The 17,665-nt window shown below is 42.6% G+C and overlaps 2 protein-coding genes across 5 annotated transcripts in view; one reads left to right on the top strand and one right to left on the bottom strand.

Moving 5' to 3' along the window:
* Window positions 1-17,665, bottom strand: part of EMB1135 (RING/FYVE/PHD zinc finger superfamily protein) — a 185,623-nt gene that overhangs the window by 26,720 nt on the left and 141,238 nt on the right. The gene's annotated exons all lie outside the window — the stretch shown is intronic.
* Window positions 10,763-11,538, top strand: LOC148032482 (uncharacterized). Its single transcript, XM_087684103.1, has 2 exons — window positions 10,763-10,799; window positions 10,946-11,538. The coding sequence occupies exons 1-2, from the start codon at window positions 10,763-10,765 to the stop codon at window positions 11,416-11,418; spliced, it is 510 nt and encodes a 169-aa protein (XP_087540229.1). The 3' UTR covers window positions 11,419-11,538.

The raw sequence follows: 17,665 nt of genomic DNA, 5'->3' as shown, positions 1-17,665 counted from the left end.
AACCCCGTCTGCCAAGTGACAAGGAGGTCTGCAAAGTATTCCAAAGATCCCGGCGAGATAAAGGGTCATTTGGAGCATAGAGCCCAAGTAACCATAAGATCTCTCCTTCAAATAAAACTTCAATCACCACAAAATGACCATGTACATCATTTTTAATAAGAACACGCTGATATTTCTCATGTACAATCATAAGCACACCAGAATAATGCATGCCATGTGTCCCTGCATAAAACAAGTGAAACCCATGGCAATCCACAACTTTTCCTGCTTCACCGTGACTCTTGTGCTCAACAGCACACAAGACATCCCACTGATTCTCATGCAATAAACTCCACATGGCATGTAGCCTATCGCGAGAACAAATGCCTTGCACATTCCACGTGGCTATCTTCATGTGTATTCAAAAAAAAAAAAAAAAAACAGAAACGAGATAAAGCTTGCCTCGATTTAACCTTTTCTGCTAGAATGTCAAGGAATCCCTCATCCAAAAAATCAGCTAACACGGCAAAAGAGTTCTAACGGCCAGATTTAGAGGTAGACGGTGTATCCACTGTCTTGGGGATGGAACGGGGATAACAACGATCCCATAGGGTAATCACGTTACCTCTAGCATCATAAGCCAACTTAGCAGGTGGGCCCTTCGGACCATCGGTATATACTTTTCTAGTGGGCTGACTACGAGGAGCAGAAGAAACCATAGCATGAGTAGTGTGCTCTGAAGACGACATGTCTTTCCTGCGCATATAAGTACGTAAGGAATCTTGTGAAGCATTAGGCACAGTATCCGCCATGCCGGCATCAAACCTTTTACCTTTCTTGGCACGTATATCTACCCAGTCATTGTCACGGGAATCCAAAACCGAAACATGTTGTTTGCCTTTATCCAAAACTTTAGGTGGCTGGGTCGCATCTTGCGACGGAGCATCAAGCACCATATCTTCCATGGGAGGCAAAACATGCTTAGCATTTGAAGTCGGTTGCTTCGCTGGACATTCGGCCATAAAATGCCCCAATTTTCCACACGAAAAACAATGCCCTGCAAAGTTACCCCATTTCAAACGAAAGTGCAAAGGATGCATGCCAAAGCAATTAAGACGTAACCAAGCAGACCTTTTCTGAGCAGTGTCCCATAACATACACAAATGGTTACAATTCCTGGCCCTTAGGCTCGAGGGAACCAAAACAGTGCCCACAACGGCCATGGCATCCTTTAATAGTGGCCAATGGACAACTGGCCAGTTTTCCACTTCAACTCACACTGGGCATTCGCGTTGAAGCAAGCGTTGAAAATCTGCCATTGGCGCCATGGCACAACATGGACCAAACGGCGATCAAAGAACAATGGCAGTTTAGTCAGCAGATTGACACGATGCTTCTCGGATTTCAACAGCACCTCATAAAAGCCTCGGGGCCCAACAAAAATCTCTTCAACATACTCCCCTTGTAGAAGAGTTTGCAGCCACTAGCGAATATAGGAAAGCACTGGGATCCTACCAGTGAAGAAGAGTATAAGAGCACGTTCATAAAACACCGAGAATGAGCGCAAAACATTTTTAGGATCCACAGTGGCTTCCAAAACATCTTCAGTTTCAGAGACAGAAAACGCTTCATGATTATGTTGAACACAATCACCAAGGAGAGTGTTGGCAAACTCCAAGAAATGCTCCCAGTCAACATCCTGAGAATCCACAGAATCAGAAGCAACCCAAGCATAAGAATGTTCCTGATGATCCATTGTATCTTCCGAAGTATACTTGGTGCGTTTGCCCGCAGGCTGGAAGTCAGGACCAGGTGGCATCTCCTCTGTGCAAGGAACCATATCCTCTCGTTCCTCTGTTTCAGAATTCGGACCAAGGGCTGCCACCGTTTGGTCAATAAAGGCCATATCCAGACCAGCCATGTTGTATCACCACTTTAACAAGATCTGAAGCTATTTGCAGGGCGCTCTCTGTCTCTCTCTGCATATTTACAAATAGATACAGATCAATAGTCTGCTGTCATCCTGTGTCACAGGTGTATTCGGTCTGCAGTGACTTTCACAATGACTGAACTGCTGCCACAGTCTGCCCGGGATTAGAGCAGGTCATCAGACCCTTGCTATCAGCAGTAGACGTCGTGCTGGGACAGAGCGCGAGCAAGGGTCGACGATGATAGACAGTCGTGATGGGACAAAGCACGAGCAGGGCAGAAGACAGACGTAGCTCAAGTGGGGCAGAAGACAGACCTCTAGAAGGCAAGGGCAGGAGACGAAGTGTCGGGCAGGGCAAAACGGGACCCTGCGCTAGTAAGAGGCAGGGAAACAGGCGGCGCACGGGGCAGGAACACAACGTCTCGCATCGTCTCTCCGCTCTCTCTCCAGTCATCACCTCTCCCTCCCTCCCTCCCTCCCTCCCTCCCTCCCTCCCTCTCTCCCTCTCTCTCTCTCTCTCTCTCTCTCTCTCTCTCTCTCTGGTTTTTTGGGGGTAGGGGTAGGGAGGCCATGGAAGATAAATATTTGCGAGACACTTATGGCCATAGGGTATGTGATTGGAACGCCTCCCCAAGATTTCATGGCTTCGGAAGATCTCACACACCAATGAAAGGAAGTATGAAGAAGTTCATATCATGATTTGCTCTATACTACAAATTATAATACAAGAATTGGAAAAAGAAATACAAAACCTAATCAAGGTCGAATTATTAGCATACTAAAAGGCACAAATGCAAGATATGCAAATAAATTTTAAGAATAAGTTCCTTGCACAAATGTTGTTTGAAATGCACACTTTGAAAACTGAAATGCAAAAAGTGATAGATGCTTGTAAATCTGAAAACTTGGATTTGAGGAAAAAATTTAATACATACAAGAAAAGAGAAAAATACGTCGAAGAACTACAAAAGCAACTAGTCGCATTGAAGGCATATGAAGGGAGATACATGCATAGGCAAAAGTCGCAAAGATAACAAAGAAGCAAACAAAAGAGGCCAGCCCATGGATTGAGATAGTAACAAGGAACAAGGGAACATCAGTGAATAAGACTAAGGTAATGAATGCTAAGTAGGAAGAACAAACGAAGAGTCAAGCCAAGGTATTGCATGTATGGGTAGCAGGATAAGAGAAGGGCAGCCTACAGAAAGATGCTAAGACACTTGTAGACAAAAATTGGGGCTTCAAAGGTATCTATAGTTAGTTCTTGGAGAGTGCAGAAAGATGACTCTTAAGCCAAGGCTTTAATCCTTTGCTTTTGGGATAGAGAAACGAAAGGCCTTCCTCTCTAAGAGGACAGCCCGCAAAGATGAAGATTTATTTGGAGAACCTTACCCTAGTATAGATAGCACATCACAAAGAACAAATACCGAAAGTATTGGAGGCTTGCGAAGAGGGAAAATGGACTGTTTAGAAGGATGGACAAGTCATCATTCCTGACCAAAGGTCCACATGATGATATGAGCCCTATGACACACTTAGGATGTTAGTATGGAACTGGAATGGAGCCCTATGCTTGGATATTGGTTAATTTGAAGATACTTTCCAAAACATAAGACATAGCCATGTAGACAACAACGTAAAGGTAGCCGAATACCAAACATATAGGGATACGTTTACGAAAGTGCACTTCATCCAGCAATCAAAAAGCTGGGAATCACTAGGGTTCTGGAGGTGTGACCACACTATACTAAGAAGACCTCAAAAAGATGGTGCAAGTAATGAAGAGAGATGATGATGCATGATACTTATAGATTAGGATACATGCAAGAAGACTACATGATATATACGCAACATGCTATTTTGCTCTTGTAAACTAAACCTATGCCACACAAGATGGATTACTCTTTGATGTACTTTATGAGGACATTATGCGATATACTAGCATTGGGGATATATTACTAGTGGGTGATTTCAATGTACACACTTGATATAGACAAGGTGACTTTTTCATGCATGATAATGCCATACTCAAAGAGATTGACATAGATGTCGGACTATGCAGGAAAGCCTAGGACAAAGAAATGAGCACCTATGGGACACATTTATTGGCTTTGGAAAGTGCATATAGACTAGCCATCAATGGCCTACCACAATGGCCAAAATTTGACACTTTGACATGTTGGAATCACATAGGAGGGCAAGTACTATGGACTACTTAATAGACTGACCAACATTGAAACCAATTTCCAAATATTCAAAACTTAAAGGTATCTAAGAGACCAATTGGCACAGCAATAGATCATGATGTTTCAAATTTCCTCATCTCTTGTGGACATGAAACATGGAACATCATGCCTCTAGACATTCCAAATATTACATTGTAGAAGATAGCTTGCACATCTATAGTGGCTCTCTACAAACTAGTTTACATACATTGGACTCAAGTAGATTGTTAGAGGAATGTACAAGGACAACTCCACACAATTAGTTTGAAGAATGGCAATCGGCCACCCATTAACCAATCCTAGTAAGCACAAAAATCTGACCCGTGAAAAAGAGAATCACGCCTCTCTTCATGAAGGAGCTTCATTTAGATAAAAGTATTTGCATTAGACTATCTAGCCATCCATGAAATCTCTCTCTCTCTCTCTCTCTCTCTCTCTCTCTCTCTCTCTCTCTCTCCAAACACCCACATAAAAGGGTATTGGAAATGTAAATAAAAGAGTCACATATGAACTATATAGCTGATGAAGAAACTGAAGAAAGCACAACATGCCAAGAAGTCAAATCTATTAGCAATCATGTTTGTCATGCACTATCATCTCCTGCCTATGAGCCTTAGTCTAAGTTGAAGCAAGGACATTAGGAACTCTGACATGTTTGTTGTGTGCTTTGATAGAGAAGGCAGCTTTATTCAGAGCATGCATATATTTTCTCAATCAATATAGTGTGCATTTCTTGGTTTTGCCCTATCTGCCCCCCTCCGCATTAATTGCGAGCCATGTCAACATTTATAGTCTCTGTATGTACTGAATGGCCAGATTGAGCTGGCTGACTGCCACATTTAGTGGCTCAGCTAGCTGGTCAGACAGTTTAGAGGCATTTCAGCTATTTATAGCTGGTGGGCACTTTGGGCAGATTATTATTCTTCCTCTTTTGAAGATGCTCATTTAAGAGTTCAGCATTCTTCTCCATCTCTTGCAAGAGCTACTGGCTCCATACTCCGTCTCCATCTCCGTCACCATCTTTGTCTTCGCCTTCAATGCTGTCATCATTTTCTAGCCTGATCTAATGCCCTCACTAATGCTTTGGGCTGCATGTAAGGACTGATCAGTCCATCATTGTATTCAGCATTCCATTTCTTCATTGCATGTACTATTGCATATAGCTCCCTCTCATAAATAGAATAATTCTGTTTTGCACGGTCTAATTTCTTGCTTTCAAAAGCAACTGGTCGACCTTCTTGTAATAAGACCGCGCCTATCGCCTTATCACTGGCATCAGCTTCAACCACAAATGATTTATTGGGATCCACTATTAATAATACTGGAGCTGTAGCAATAGCTACCTTAAGTTTTTGAAAACTTTCATTTTGGTTTGTTCCCCAATTAAAACTTTTTCCTTTCCCTTTAAGTTGGTCAGTCATTGGAACAGCTATTTTGGCACAATCTCGAATGAATCTACGATAAAATCCAGATAAACCTAGGAAGATCTGCAGCTCTTCCAGGTTCCTTGGAGATGGCCATTCAATAATTGCCCTTACTTTTTCTGGATCCATGTTGATTCCCTCTTCCGAGATAATATGCCCCAAATATTTGACCTCTTGTGCAAAGAATTCACATTTAGTTTTCTTCGCATAAAGGGAATGTGTTCTTAACAGTTGAAATACTAATTGTAAGTGTTCCAAATGTTCTTCTCTTGATTTACTAAAGATCAAGATATCATCCAAAAAGACTACTACAAAATGTCCTAGATAGGGCCGTAAAACACTATTCATCAGCTTCATAAAGGTAGCTGGTGCATTAGTGAGGCCAAAAGGCATCACCAAAAAATCATAATGCCCATATCTAGTACGAAATGTTGTCTTGGGAACATCTTGTGCCTTAATTCTTACTTGGTGATAACCTGATCTTAAATCTATCTTTGTGAAGAATTTTGCCCCTTCTAATTGATCAAAAAGATCTTCCATTCTGAGCATAGGAAATTTATTCTTCACCGTTATTTTATTAAGTGCTCTATAGTCAACACAAAGTCGCATAGAACCATCATTTTTCTTTACTAATAAAATTGGTGAAGCCCAAGGTGAATTACTGGGTTGAATAAACCCTTTATCAAGGTAATCCTTAATTTGTCTTTCAACTTCTTGGTGCTGTGTTTCACTTAACCTATACGGTGGTTTAGAAATAGGGTGTGTATCCTTATTTGTGTCAATTGGTTGATTTATATCACCCCTATCTGGTGGAAGGCCACTTGGTAAATCAGAAGGAAACACATCTTTAAAATCATCTAACAAACTACTTAATTAATTATTTACATTCAACTCACAAACATAAGAAAATTGTTGCTTTATATTACAGAAAGTAAAAGTGTTTTGTACAGGAAGAGACCATAACATGTATACCTCACAAACTTCCTTCTTTATCAGCTTCTGAACTTCAGTAGAACACAGCAAAGGATTATCAGATACTTCATGTTCACCTTGAATGACAAAAGTCTTACCATCCCTTTCAAATTCCAGTGTATTATGATGGTAACTACGTTTTAAGGATGGTTCCAATCCCCATAGCCACTCCCTCCCTAGAGCAATATCAACTCTTTCCATGTTCATAATTTGGAAATCAAGTTTATCTTTATATCCTTGAATCTCAATTTCCAAATTGGATACCATTGTATCCCATATTTTATTGTCTTGGCCTTGCATCATATGAACAACATATTGATGCCCACTCTTTCCTTGGGGAAGTTTCAATTTTTTGACAAGTGCATAATTTATAAAATTATGTGTAGCAGAGTCATCAATCATGACTCTAACTCTCTTTTCAACTATCAATCCATGTACTCTAACTAAATCATGTGGCCCAAAAGTAGGCTGCCACATAGAAGTTGACATACAACACTTGTGTTGTACATCCATGTGTAAGACCTCTAAAGATTTATACATTTCATGCCCCTTTAATTCTAAGGTCTGCACTACATGGATTTGTTTTTCTTTTCCCTTGCCCTTGTCCTTATCCTTTCCTTTGTCTTCCCCCTTTTTCTTTTGAGGGCAATTCCAAGCAGCATGGTTAGGGGATAGGCAATTGAAACACAAATTTTCTTTTTTGGCCTTATCAAAGTCATCAGGACTTAACTTTGGCCTCATATATGGTTTCTTTTCAAAAGGTTGTTTTTTACGCTTTAAAAATGGCATTTTCCTTTTAAATTTGCCCATAAATTTTGAGGTTTCCAATTCCTTAGACTTAGGCTCCATATCAGTGAGACTAGTGAGTGTACCTGGACGCATACTATCTTCATTAATTAATGCAAATTTAATTGCCTCTTCCAGCGTCTTAGGTGAACTCCTTTTTACTTCCTTTTTACAAGCTTTATCTACGCCCCTAATGAATCCTCTTGTCTTTTGAAATTCATCTATTCCTTCCAATTTGAGGATTATCTCACGATATTCCTCCAGATATGTCAACAGGGGTCTTCCCTTTTGTCTGACATAATCCCAATCTTCCCAATTTCTTTCCATTTCATTTTTAGGAAGGAATTCTTTTAAAAAGACGGATTCAAATTGAGCCCAAGTTTCAGGTATTTTATTTGCCTCCTTTAAAGTTCGCCACCACTTATATACTTTAGGCCCCAAAGTTAAACTAGCCTCCAGTGCTTGGAGATGTGGTGGGGTATTTTTAAGTTTATGTAAATCTTCCCATTTTTGGAGGAAATTAAAGATTGTATCTTTATTTCTATCTTTTTCCTCCCCGTGAAACTGAGGGGGTTTCATATCCTTTAAAACTGGATTATCCCTAAACTTATGGTGGGGTTCCTTAGGATCTCGCATAGTCACATCTAAATCTTTCGATGAAGGGACATCCGAGGTTTCTATCTTATTTTTATCTCTTTCTAATAATAAAGTTAATTGAGATTTTATTTCAGTGAGTGTTTGAGTTAAAAATTCCATTTGAACCCCCTGAGCCTGTACACGAGCAGTAAGATCATCAAATTGTTCTCTTGTAGCAAAAAATTCTTCCCATTGTTCCTCTTGCATTTCCGATTCATGGGGATCTACCATAGGGTGGTCCCCAGAACTAGAACCTTCCATTACTCTCTCTTTCCCTTTTTCTGCCATTAATATACTGGAATTGGAAAGCAAAGATAAGGAATTTGCATACAAAGTAAAATACTTCCCTGGTAATAATGGCAGGCAGCTGTTGCTGGTTTGTAAATAAACCCCAAGAGTAAGGAACAAATTTTGCCTTCCCGGACTAAAACCGTAAAGCAGTGATGCTGGAAATGAAGTTTTCTGACTTCAATCCTGTATCATCTGACGTTTTTTTTTTTCCGTCCATCCCATGACGTTTTCTGTCCGTCCCACAGCAGTCGCCTCACGCACAACAATTGTGTCACGTTTTTTGGCGCCTTTTTCACGTTTCGCCTCCATTGACCACCGTCAGATGGCGGGCGACTTTAATCGACTGGTGACCTAGCCGGCGACGAACAACCTAGCGTATGACGGACGACCTGATAAGTGACGGGCGACCTGACGGATGACGAATCATGTCTGTTGAACCATATGCTCTGATACCAATGACAGATGACTCTGAAAAAGACCATAAAAGCCAGAAAAAAGCAGTCGGGATGAATGAGCACGAGTGATCCTTTCACCTTCCAGCCTTGCCTAGTTTATTGCTGGCCAGACCTGTCGTGATCTAATTGCCAGCCGTCAAACCTTGGTAAGTCCTACTATTCTTGGACTCTCTTTGGTTCTAGGCTCCCCTAAACCCCGTTCGGGCGCCCAAGAGCCCGGACGGTCATCCTCGTGCATATTCCCCTTGATTTACCTTAATGTCACTTTAATGTCACATTCAATGTTTGTGACCTTAATGTCACATTAAATATCACTTTAATGTCACATTAATGTCACACTACATGAGCATTGTATGTTCAACAATTATATCAATTCAACCATTTTTTGTGTTCATTGTCTCTGAGTTACCCTAACCCTAACTGTGTTCTTTTATTAGTCTGTGCTTTGTCGCACGATTGTTCAAGGTTGTCCACGTCCGACGGACAAGTCAACCCATCCGACCCGTCCGGTCCCGTCCGACTACACCCCGCAATGACCCGTCCGGTTTCTTGTGACCCATCCACCGACCACGCCCCACTATGACTTTTACAGCGCAGGCGAGTCTTGACTCCTGTACGCCTGGGCCTTGCAGCCAATAAAGTTATAAACGATAATTTTTTTGATCTTTTCTTTTTTCTTTCTTAAACTTTGTTTTCTTCTTTCTTTCTTACCTTTTTTCTTACGTTTCTTTTCTTCTTCTCTTTCTTTTCTTTCTTGAATCTTCTCTATTCTTTTTTTTTCTCTCTATTCTTTTCTTTCTCTCTATCTTTTCTTTCTATCTCACAAATACTCAACAGAAAATATTAAAGATTAAAGTTTTAAACCAACAAGTTTAAAAACTCTCCCTCCTTTCCTCTCCCTCTCTCTCCCCCCTCCCCCCCCCCCCAAAAGGACCAACCCTAAACCCCAAAGCATTCTCCCTTTCTATAAAATCTCCCCTTCCCCACCATCTCATTCATCCTTTCAAGTTCTCCACTACTCCTCTCAAGCTCTCCATCTTTCCTACTCTCTCAAGCTCTCTCCTCGAGTCCTCCCTTAACCTCTCAACCCTTCCAACCTCCTCCTCCATCAACCTATAGCCTCTCCTACTCCCTTAAACTCTATAATCCTTCAAGCTCTCTACTCTTTCCACTCGTTTCTTCAACCATCTCACCCTCCACCCATGACCCTCTAGGCTCTCTCAATACATCATCAATTGCACCCCCTCTCCATGAGGCTTCTCGCTTGCATTCTACCTACTTCGAACAACTGAAGGAGAAATCCAACACTTGCAAGTGGCAATGTAAGTATTGCGCAAAGGTCCAAATCTCATTCGTCACTCGCATTCTTATCCGTCACTCGCGTTCTCATTGCCGGCACATGGGCCGTTTGCTTGAGGCCGAGTTCCCTACAATTGTGTGGACTCCATGTCCAAGTCATTGTTTGGACATGCTCATGGAGGAAGTTGGGAAGCTCAAGTGGGTGAAGAGGGTGGTCTGCAAAGCTACATTAATTGTCACATTCTTCACGGTAAAGGTAAAGGTGATTGCGATGTATCATGAGCATAGCACACTGGAGTTGAAGAAGCCTTCTTCAACTCGCTTCACTTACATGTGGTTATTGCTGGAGCGCCTTTATGAGCTACGGTCAGACAGTGGTGTCCACTCTATGGAATGAGTGGCATGAGCATGACACAAAGGACGCCAAAGCCATGCAATGCTTGTGCCTTAATGAGCAGTTTTGGCAAAAAGTCCATACCGTTGTCATTGTCGTGACTCCCTTTTGTAGGGTGTTACGTATGAGTCATTGCGAGGGGTCCACCATAGGCGTACTCGTTCACTTCTTTGAAGCAGCATTGGTGGAGACACGTGCTTATACAGTGATCACAGAGACGCAACATGCACATGAGGGTCCTTGCCCAGGATTGCTCTTCGGGCGAATGTGAGAGAAATTCCAGTGTCTATTCTCTCATTCACACAAAGATTTGTAATCGGCTTAGCACAGGACAGTTAGAGTGGCTAGTCTATTGCCGCACTAACTTACGCATGATGAGGGCTATGATGAGCATGGGTAGTCCGAAGCAGATAAAGTTTAAACACTTAATCATAACATTTAAAATTTGTTATTTTGACTTTTCAACTTTGAACTTTGAAGTTTAAACTTTATACTTTACAATTTAGACTTTAACATTTACAATGATCAATCTTACGTGCATCACTGCATTCTGTAGGTGAATGTTGATACATTTAAGTTGACGGGCGACACTCTTCCGAGTATACATAAGAAGTTGGACGAGCAAGAGGAGATGATTTTTGCAAAGCTCTATATAGAGCTTGTAGCAGCAGATACTCATGACACTCGCAATCAGTGTGCTCATGGGCGAGGAGTTCGAGTAGGTGGTAGCAGGGGCATGGTCATTCAACCCCCTCCATCATCGAGGAGGGGTGGTTCGAGTGGCTTGAAAACATATGTAAGGCGGGGCTCTAGTAGCTTATATCCTGTGCCTCATGATGACATCCCCCCCTTGCCTACACAGCCGCCACCTAGGGAGCCATCATTTGATGATGATGGTAACCTTATCAATGAGGATGAGTATGAGTGTGTCTCATCATCGGATGCCGAAGAGTCATGTTCAGACTCTCTTGATGAGCGCTCACATAGTTTTGATGATGATGATGATGATAGTGATGCCTCATCATAGATTCATATGACATAGGTCTCTCTTTTTTTTTTGTATCAAATATACTAGACTGTAGTTGTATCGCATGTTTTTGCGTAGCCCATGCGATCGTGATGGTCACCCTCATGTATTCATCTTATTCTGTAATGAAATGGTTATTTCCACTTTAAACATGTATTCTATGATCTATTATTTAATGATTTATGATTTTTATTATTTTAAAAAAAAATCATCTTAATTTTCTTTCGTACTAATATCGTACCGTACCTCATAAAATCATAAGGTACCAATTAGTACCGTATTTTATCGTACCGTACCATATCGTACATTTCATACCTGACAACTATGGCATAGACTTAATATTATATGTATTTTTTCTTTCATCGGACATAACATCGGACGTAGGTCCAAGATTATTAGTCTGATTAGTACCGTACTAGCATCGAACTGCACTAATCGAACGTCATCAGATGTAACAATCATATGATTGTTATTTGTGTTTTTGTGTCAGAGTAGTTCTTTACATGGTATTAGAGCCTCGTACTCTCTAAGAAACCTAGAGCTTTGATCTAAAAGCTCTCTACAAGAAGCAAGAAAAACACGAGGTTCAAATGACTTTGAACACATTAACACCAATTCAATCTTCAAAATAACCTATGCCGAAAACCGAGCGAGAGTGGGTAAAATAGCTTGCTCCACAAAGTTCCGACATGGTGGAAGTCACTTCAAAAAACACGGAAGAAAGACTATACAAGCTTTCCTTCAGATATTGCACATAAATCTGATGATATTGCAGGGCCGTCGAGACCTCCCTCAGGGATGGGCCCCTTGTTGGAGAAAGAGATTCAAAGCATGTTTCGTTCTTTCATCCTCTTTTGTCCACTCCGGTGCAAGCTACTTTAGAATCATCTTTTGTTTCTTCGTCTTTCACCTCTTCTGCTTTGCAATATACTGATTCTCTTGAGAACCAATTCTTGTATGTTACCACACGTCGTGGGGATTATAAGAAAAAGTCAAGTACCTTTTCTTCTAACCTTGCTTTTTTTCAATTTTCTTCTCAAAATCAGAATGAATTTGGTGTTTCTATTTCTACATTGCATAGTGTATCATCATTATCATTTCATTTCCAATCATTAAATGGTAAAAGTAAACTAAATGCATTTGTACCTTTCACACAACAAATTCAAAACCCACCCATCCCACCACATTCTTTCACTCCTCCACTTCCCTTCACACCATTTACATTCCCCTATCAAACACCTCATGTTGCACATCACACAGCACCACGGGGTTATGGAAACATAGGCACCACCTTTAGGACCTTATCCTTTTTTCCATCGGGTGGTGTTCCACCTACTTCTCACACACTTTCCGGATCATTGCACCCTGGGTATCCTCTCCAGTCTCTCCCGAGTGTGAATCAGTTCGTACCACAGCTTGTCTCTATAGCATTACCCAGGGGACCTCCTAGTAATTCTGTTGTGCCCCAGCCAAGATTTGGACAAGGCTTTTGTGTCCCAATGCCTCCACCTCCATCGGCACCTTATGGAAACACTCATGTTCCGATACCTCCGCATCAATCAGTGCTCATTCAACACTCCCAGCCTATTTCGGCCTACCCACCTTTTTCCCCTCATTTTTTCCTATCAGACACATCCATCACCACCATCTTACCCTCCACATCCATCTTATTCAACTTTTCCGACAACTCATGGTTCCACCTCATATTCTGTAAGCATGCTTTCAATCATAACACTCGTTTTAACGAGTCAAACTTTAACACTTGATCGAACTTGATGAGGCATGTCCTTGACTCCCAAAACCTATGGGATCTTGTGCAGGGGTTGGAACCCCAACCACATACCGGGCTTGTTCCATACGAGGTTGTCCGTTTATCCAAGGCTAAGAATGCCTCCGCTATAGTCGAGCTAATACAAGGCTTATTGCCTGAGTTTCATTCTCAGCTTCAACACTTTGACTTAGCGTCAAAACGATAGGCACACTTGACTAACTGCAATGCGGCTCAAGATAGAACCCGTCGTATAAATCTTGACCATGAGCTCCAACTCTTAAAAATCACTGACCAGGATGACTTGAAAGTCAAGTTGGCTGAGTATCAGTGACTTCTTGCTAAATTCTCCACTACGAGAACTCCTTAGTCCTCTGACAATCAAGTCACATTGTTTTTTAACAAACTTCCCTAGAAATACTTTAATTTTGTGGAATGTATAGTTTTAAAGCCTACCATGCCTACTTTCTATGAATTTGAGTGTTAGTTATTGCGTTATGCACCATTGTTCGATCAATTTCATATGAACTCTTCCTCAGAGGGGGCTCTTGTTGCTCATTCTCAAAAGGGGCAACAAGGGAAGGGCAAACAAAATCAAACCTTCACTCAAAATCCAAAACAAAATCAACCCGAGCAATCACAAGGAAACTCCAACTCACAACTCAAACAAGGGTGGCAGAATGTACCTAAAAACAATAGGTATTGTCAACATTGTCAAAAGGCTGGTCATTTTGACGACGAGTGTCGATCAAAGGCCCGAGGCACATCACCCAAATCGAAGTCTCAAACCCCCGCCCCTTAGTCGAGCAACCCCTAGCAGGGGAGGCACGGTGATGGCAAGGGGCAGTTTAAAAGTCAAACTCATACTACCTCTGCTCAACCATCTCAGTCGACAACATTCTCAACTCCACAGGGATGGTCTGACTAGTCTGCAGAGGCCCACAGTTGTCTCCATAGAGACATCAGATGCAAGTCTCATCCACATCTGTGAGTCACCTCTTAACAAGGTTACAGCAGAGGCCAACTCATCACAGCCGAGCACTTTAGCTTCTGTTTGGATTGTGGACACTAGAGCTACACATCATATGACTCCTATAGATCACATTTTCCGTCCCGAGCCCCTACAGCCGGGTGGGTCCGCGTAGGAAACAACTGCTTCGTCAAGATTCAGGCTCAAGGAGGCGTTAGTTTTTCCTCTGATAAGGGTCCGGATCTGGCTTCTCTAGACAATGTAAACCATGTCCCCCAACTTGGAGTGAACTTGTTATCTGTTCAGCAGCTTTGCCCGTTGGGATGAGCAGTTTTCTTTACATCGACCATAGTCGAGATCCTTCACTCTCAGACTGGTTTAGTTATAACACGCCATGAGACACAACCTAATGGCCTTTACCACATGACTCACTTTCTGATCGAGCCGACAACCGGGGGCCAAGAACCATAAGGATATGCCCCTACTCGATCTTGAGAGATGGCTCCATGCTGACCAAGGGACGAAGAAGATCCACCCTATAATCTGACAATACCACATAAAAGGACACCTTTGTAGATAGTCAAGAGACAGGATGAGCTATAGAACTCGAAACTCAACCTCGAGAGAGAAGCCACTGGCTCTATGACTCCATGCTGAAAGGAATACCAAGGCCTGGCCTCCAAGTCATTGCTGTAACACCCAAGGGTTCCGATCTAGGTAGATTCTCGAGATCCTGGGTATCAATAGGTGACATGACCGCTAGAAGAAAGCCACCCCATCCCAGGGTAGAAGAAGAAGGTAAAAGGCCTCTCCCAGGATGTGCAAAGGATTGAACGGTGGGTGGGGACCCAATTTGAAACTGGAGGAATAGAGCTCAAAATTGAGAGGGGGTGATGAGCTAAAAATGCATTAGGTTTACTTAAACAACCCCAAAAAATACTTCATTAATAAAGAAACCTTGTTTATTTAAAAGAAACGCGATCCTAGAGAGTTTTTGTGTCCCATAAGCACAAACCCACTTGGGAGGCCCAAACTTTCTTTAAATACGTATGCTACTCTCCATTCAGCCCTATAATCTTGCTTTTGAAAATTTTAGGTGTTTCAGCTTGCTGCCCACACCCCATTCACGGAGGACATCTCAGCCGAAGCTCTCCATTGTTATCTACATGAATTGGCGCCTGATTTTCATCCCTCTTCTCGCAGTTTGGAGCTGATCCCAGCCATGTGACTGTTGTTCCTACACAGACCTGCTGCCGTACTGCCTGCCACGTCATCTGCAGCCTACGTTTGGCAGTTTTCTCTATCCTCCAATTGTCGCCAAGCTGTCCAACCTGCGTTTGGCAGTTTTTTCTCTCTTGCAAGCTGTCCTTCCTGCGCTTTTAGTCTTTATCTCTCGTCCAGGCTGTCTTGCCTATGTTTTTAGTCTCTCTCTTTTTTTTCGTAATGGATGTTATATTTATAAAGTACTAAACAACAAAAGAGTTACAAAAGTCATGGCAAAGACGCAGAGGAAATTGCCATATGCCAAGGAAGTAAGTCCTCCCGAGGGAGTATGTCAGAGTGCCGAATGAGATCTATCTGCCAATGCAAAAGTCCTTTAAGCCTAGCAATATATCCTTGAACATTAGAGGCTGAATCAAAAAGAAAAGCATTCCGAATGGTACAATTGTGCCAACATTTTTGCCTCTCTCTCTCTCTCTCTCTCCCTCTCTCTCTCTCTCTCTCTCTCCCCTACAACCTGTGTTTTTAGTATTTCTCTCTCCTCACTCTTGTTTGCATCAGATCCAGCTTCACTGCTACGTTTGCTAATGTTCGATATCTGTAGGCTGCCCTACTACTATTCGGGATCCCTTCAAAGTACAACACACTCTCCAACTCATTACTCCTGCCCTAATTCTTAAGATACAGGAGTTTGAGGTTTAGTATTCATTCACTGCATAGTGTGTTTGCTACATGAGCATTGTATAGTCTCTGAGTTACCCTAACCCTAACTATGTTCTTTTATCAATCTGTGCTTTGTCGTATGATTGTTTTTTGTGTTTCTATGTCAAAGTATTTCTTTAGATGTACCAATGTGGTACACACAAAGAATAAAAGAATGTATTTATACTTAGGGTACAATACACTTACATCTGCTAGGGTGAGTTCACATATCTGAAGTAATATATAAACACGAGATACATGGGAGAGCGTAAAGGCCCTCTGCTTTTGCTCATGCTCATCATATCCATATCAGATCCAAGCACAAAAAGAACCTCGTTGCCATCTTTTAGTACTGGTGGGCAAAAGGACTCTTTGCATGGTGCAAGTGTCCATACAGGACCTAAGAGGCAGGCAATTGTGGAGGCAACTAAGAAACTCACACACTTATTCATTCGGTGTGCTATCCCCTTCAATGTGGCCACTACACATCAATGCAAGAAGACAATTAAGGCAATGAGCCGCATAGGGTGTGAGTGCGAAGGCCCATCTGCGGATGCATTACACATACAAGAGCTTCATAAGGCGAAAGCATCCATAGAGACTCAATTGGAGCCCTTGAAAGAGACATGGGTAAAACATGGATGTACAATATTATGCGATGAATGCTTAGATATTTGTCAAATGAATATTTACAATGTTTTGATGTGATCATGTACAGGCAAAAGACCGATGATAGGCTCCCTGCCATCACGATGCTGCCTGCCATCGCACCTCCTTTCCCCCCTCCTGTCACGCCATGGCACCTCCCCCCCTTTCGGCCACCAACGCGGCCCCCCTCCTCCGTCTGCCAGCCATCACACCCCCCCCCTCCTTCCAGCTCTATTGCCTGCCATTGCGCCTCCTCTCCCCCCTCTTGTCATGCCATCTCGCCCCCCCCCCCCCCCCTTTCTGGCCGCCATCGTGTTCCCTCCCCCCCCGGCCTACCTGCCTGCCATCGCACCCCCTCCTTTAGCCTACTCACCATCACATTGGCAGGTTCTCAGTAGGGACACGCAATGAAAACCTCTAGGCAGATGCCGGTGCATTTTAGGAGTGTCCCCTAGTCAAACACCTTGCGTGTCATCCTCTCTGAGAAATAGCTCTTAGTTGTCTGTGCCACAGAGCTGGAGCTAAAAGAAACAATGATGCCCCTACTGAGGTTAGGCAACACATCAGGTTCTAGGTGGAGATCGCAGCAACAGGACTCCTAAAGGTGGACTCCAAGATTGTTGGAGACTTCAACAACCTGGAGACCCTAGAGAACCAACAGGGCAAAGGTTGAAACTACCAGGGCATGGTTGGCGAGGAGAAGAAAGCATGGGAGGTCTTCCTACTGGCAGTAGGAGCACGCAATGCTTGGAGAGACCCAGCTTTCCACAGGAGAAAGAGGTCGCTGGACTTCTCTTAAGGATAGACGCGACTAGGCGGAGTCTTGCTAGAGCAGCTGGACAAGTTCTATGTGGGACAATGGGGATACCCTCAAGGGGGCCAGGTAGAGCAGTTGGCTGACACCACTTTGTCTGATCACTGCTCAGATCTCCTGACAC

This window comes from Lygodium microphyllum, chromosome 8 (assembly GCF_053477565.2).
Source record: "Lygodium microphyllum isolate KBCC chromosome 8, Lygodium_microphyllum_v1.1.10, whole genome shotgun sequence".
Taxonomy (NCBI): Eukaryota; Viridiplantae; Streptophyta; class Polypodiopsida; order Schizaeales; family Lygodiaceae; genus Lygodium; species Lygodium microphyllum.
Note: the sequence above shows the minus strand (reverse complement) of the source record. Positions and strands in the feature narration are given on the sequence as shown.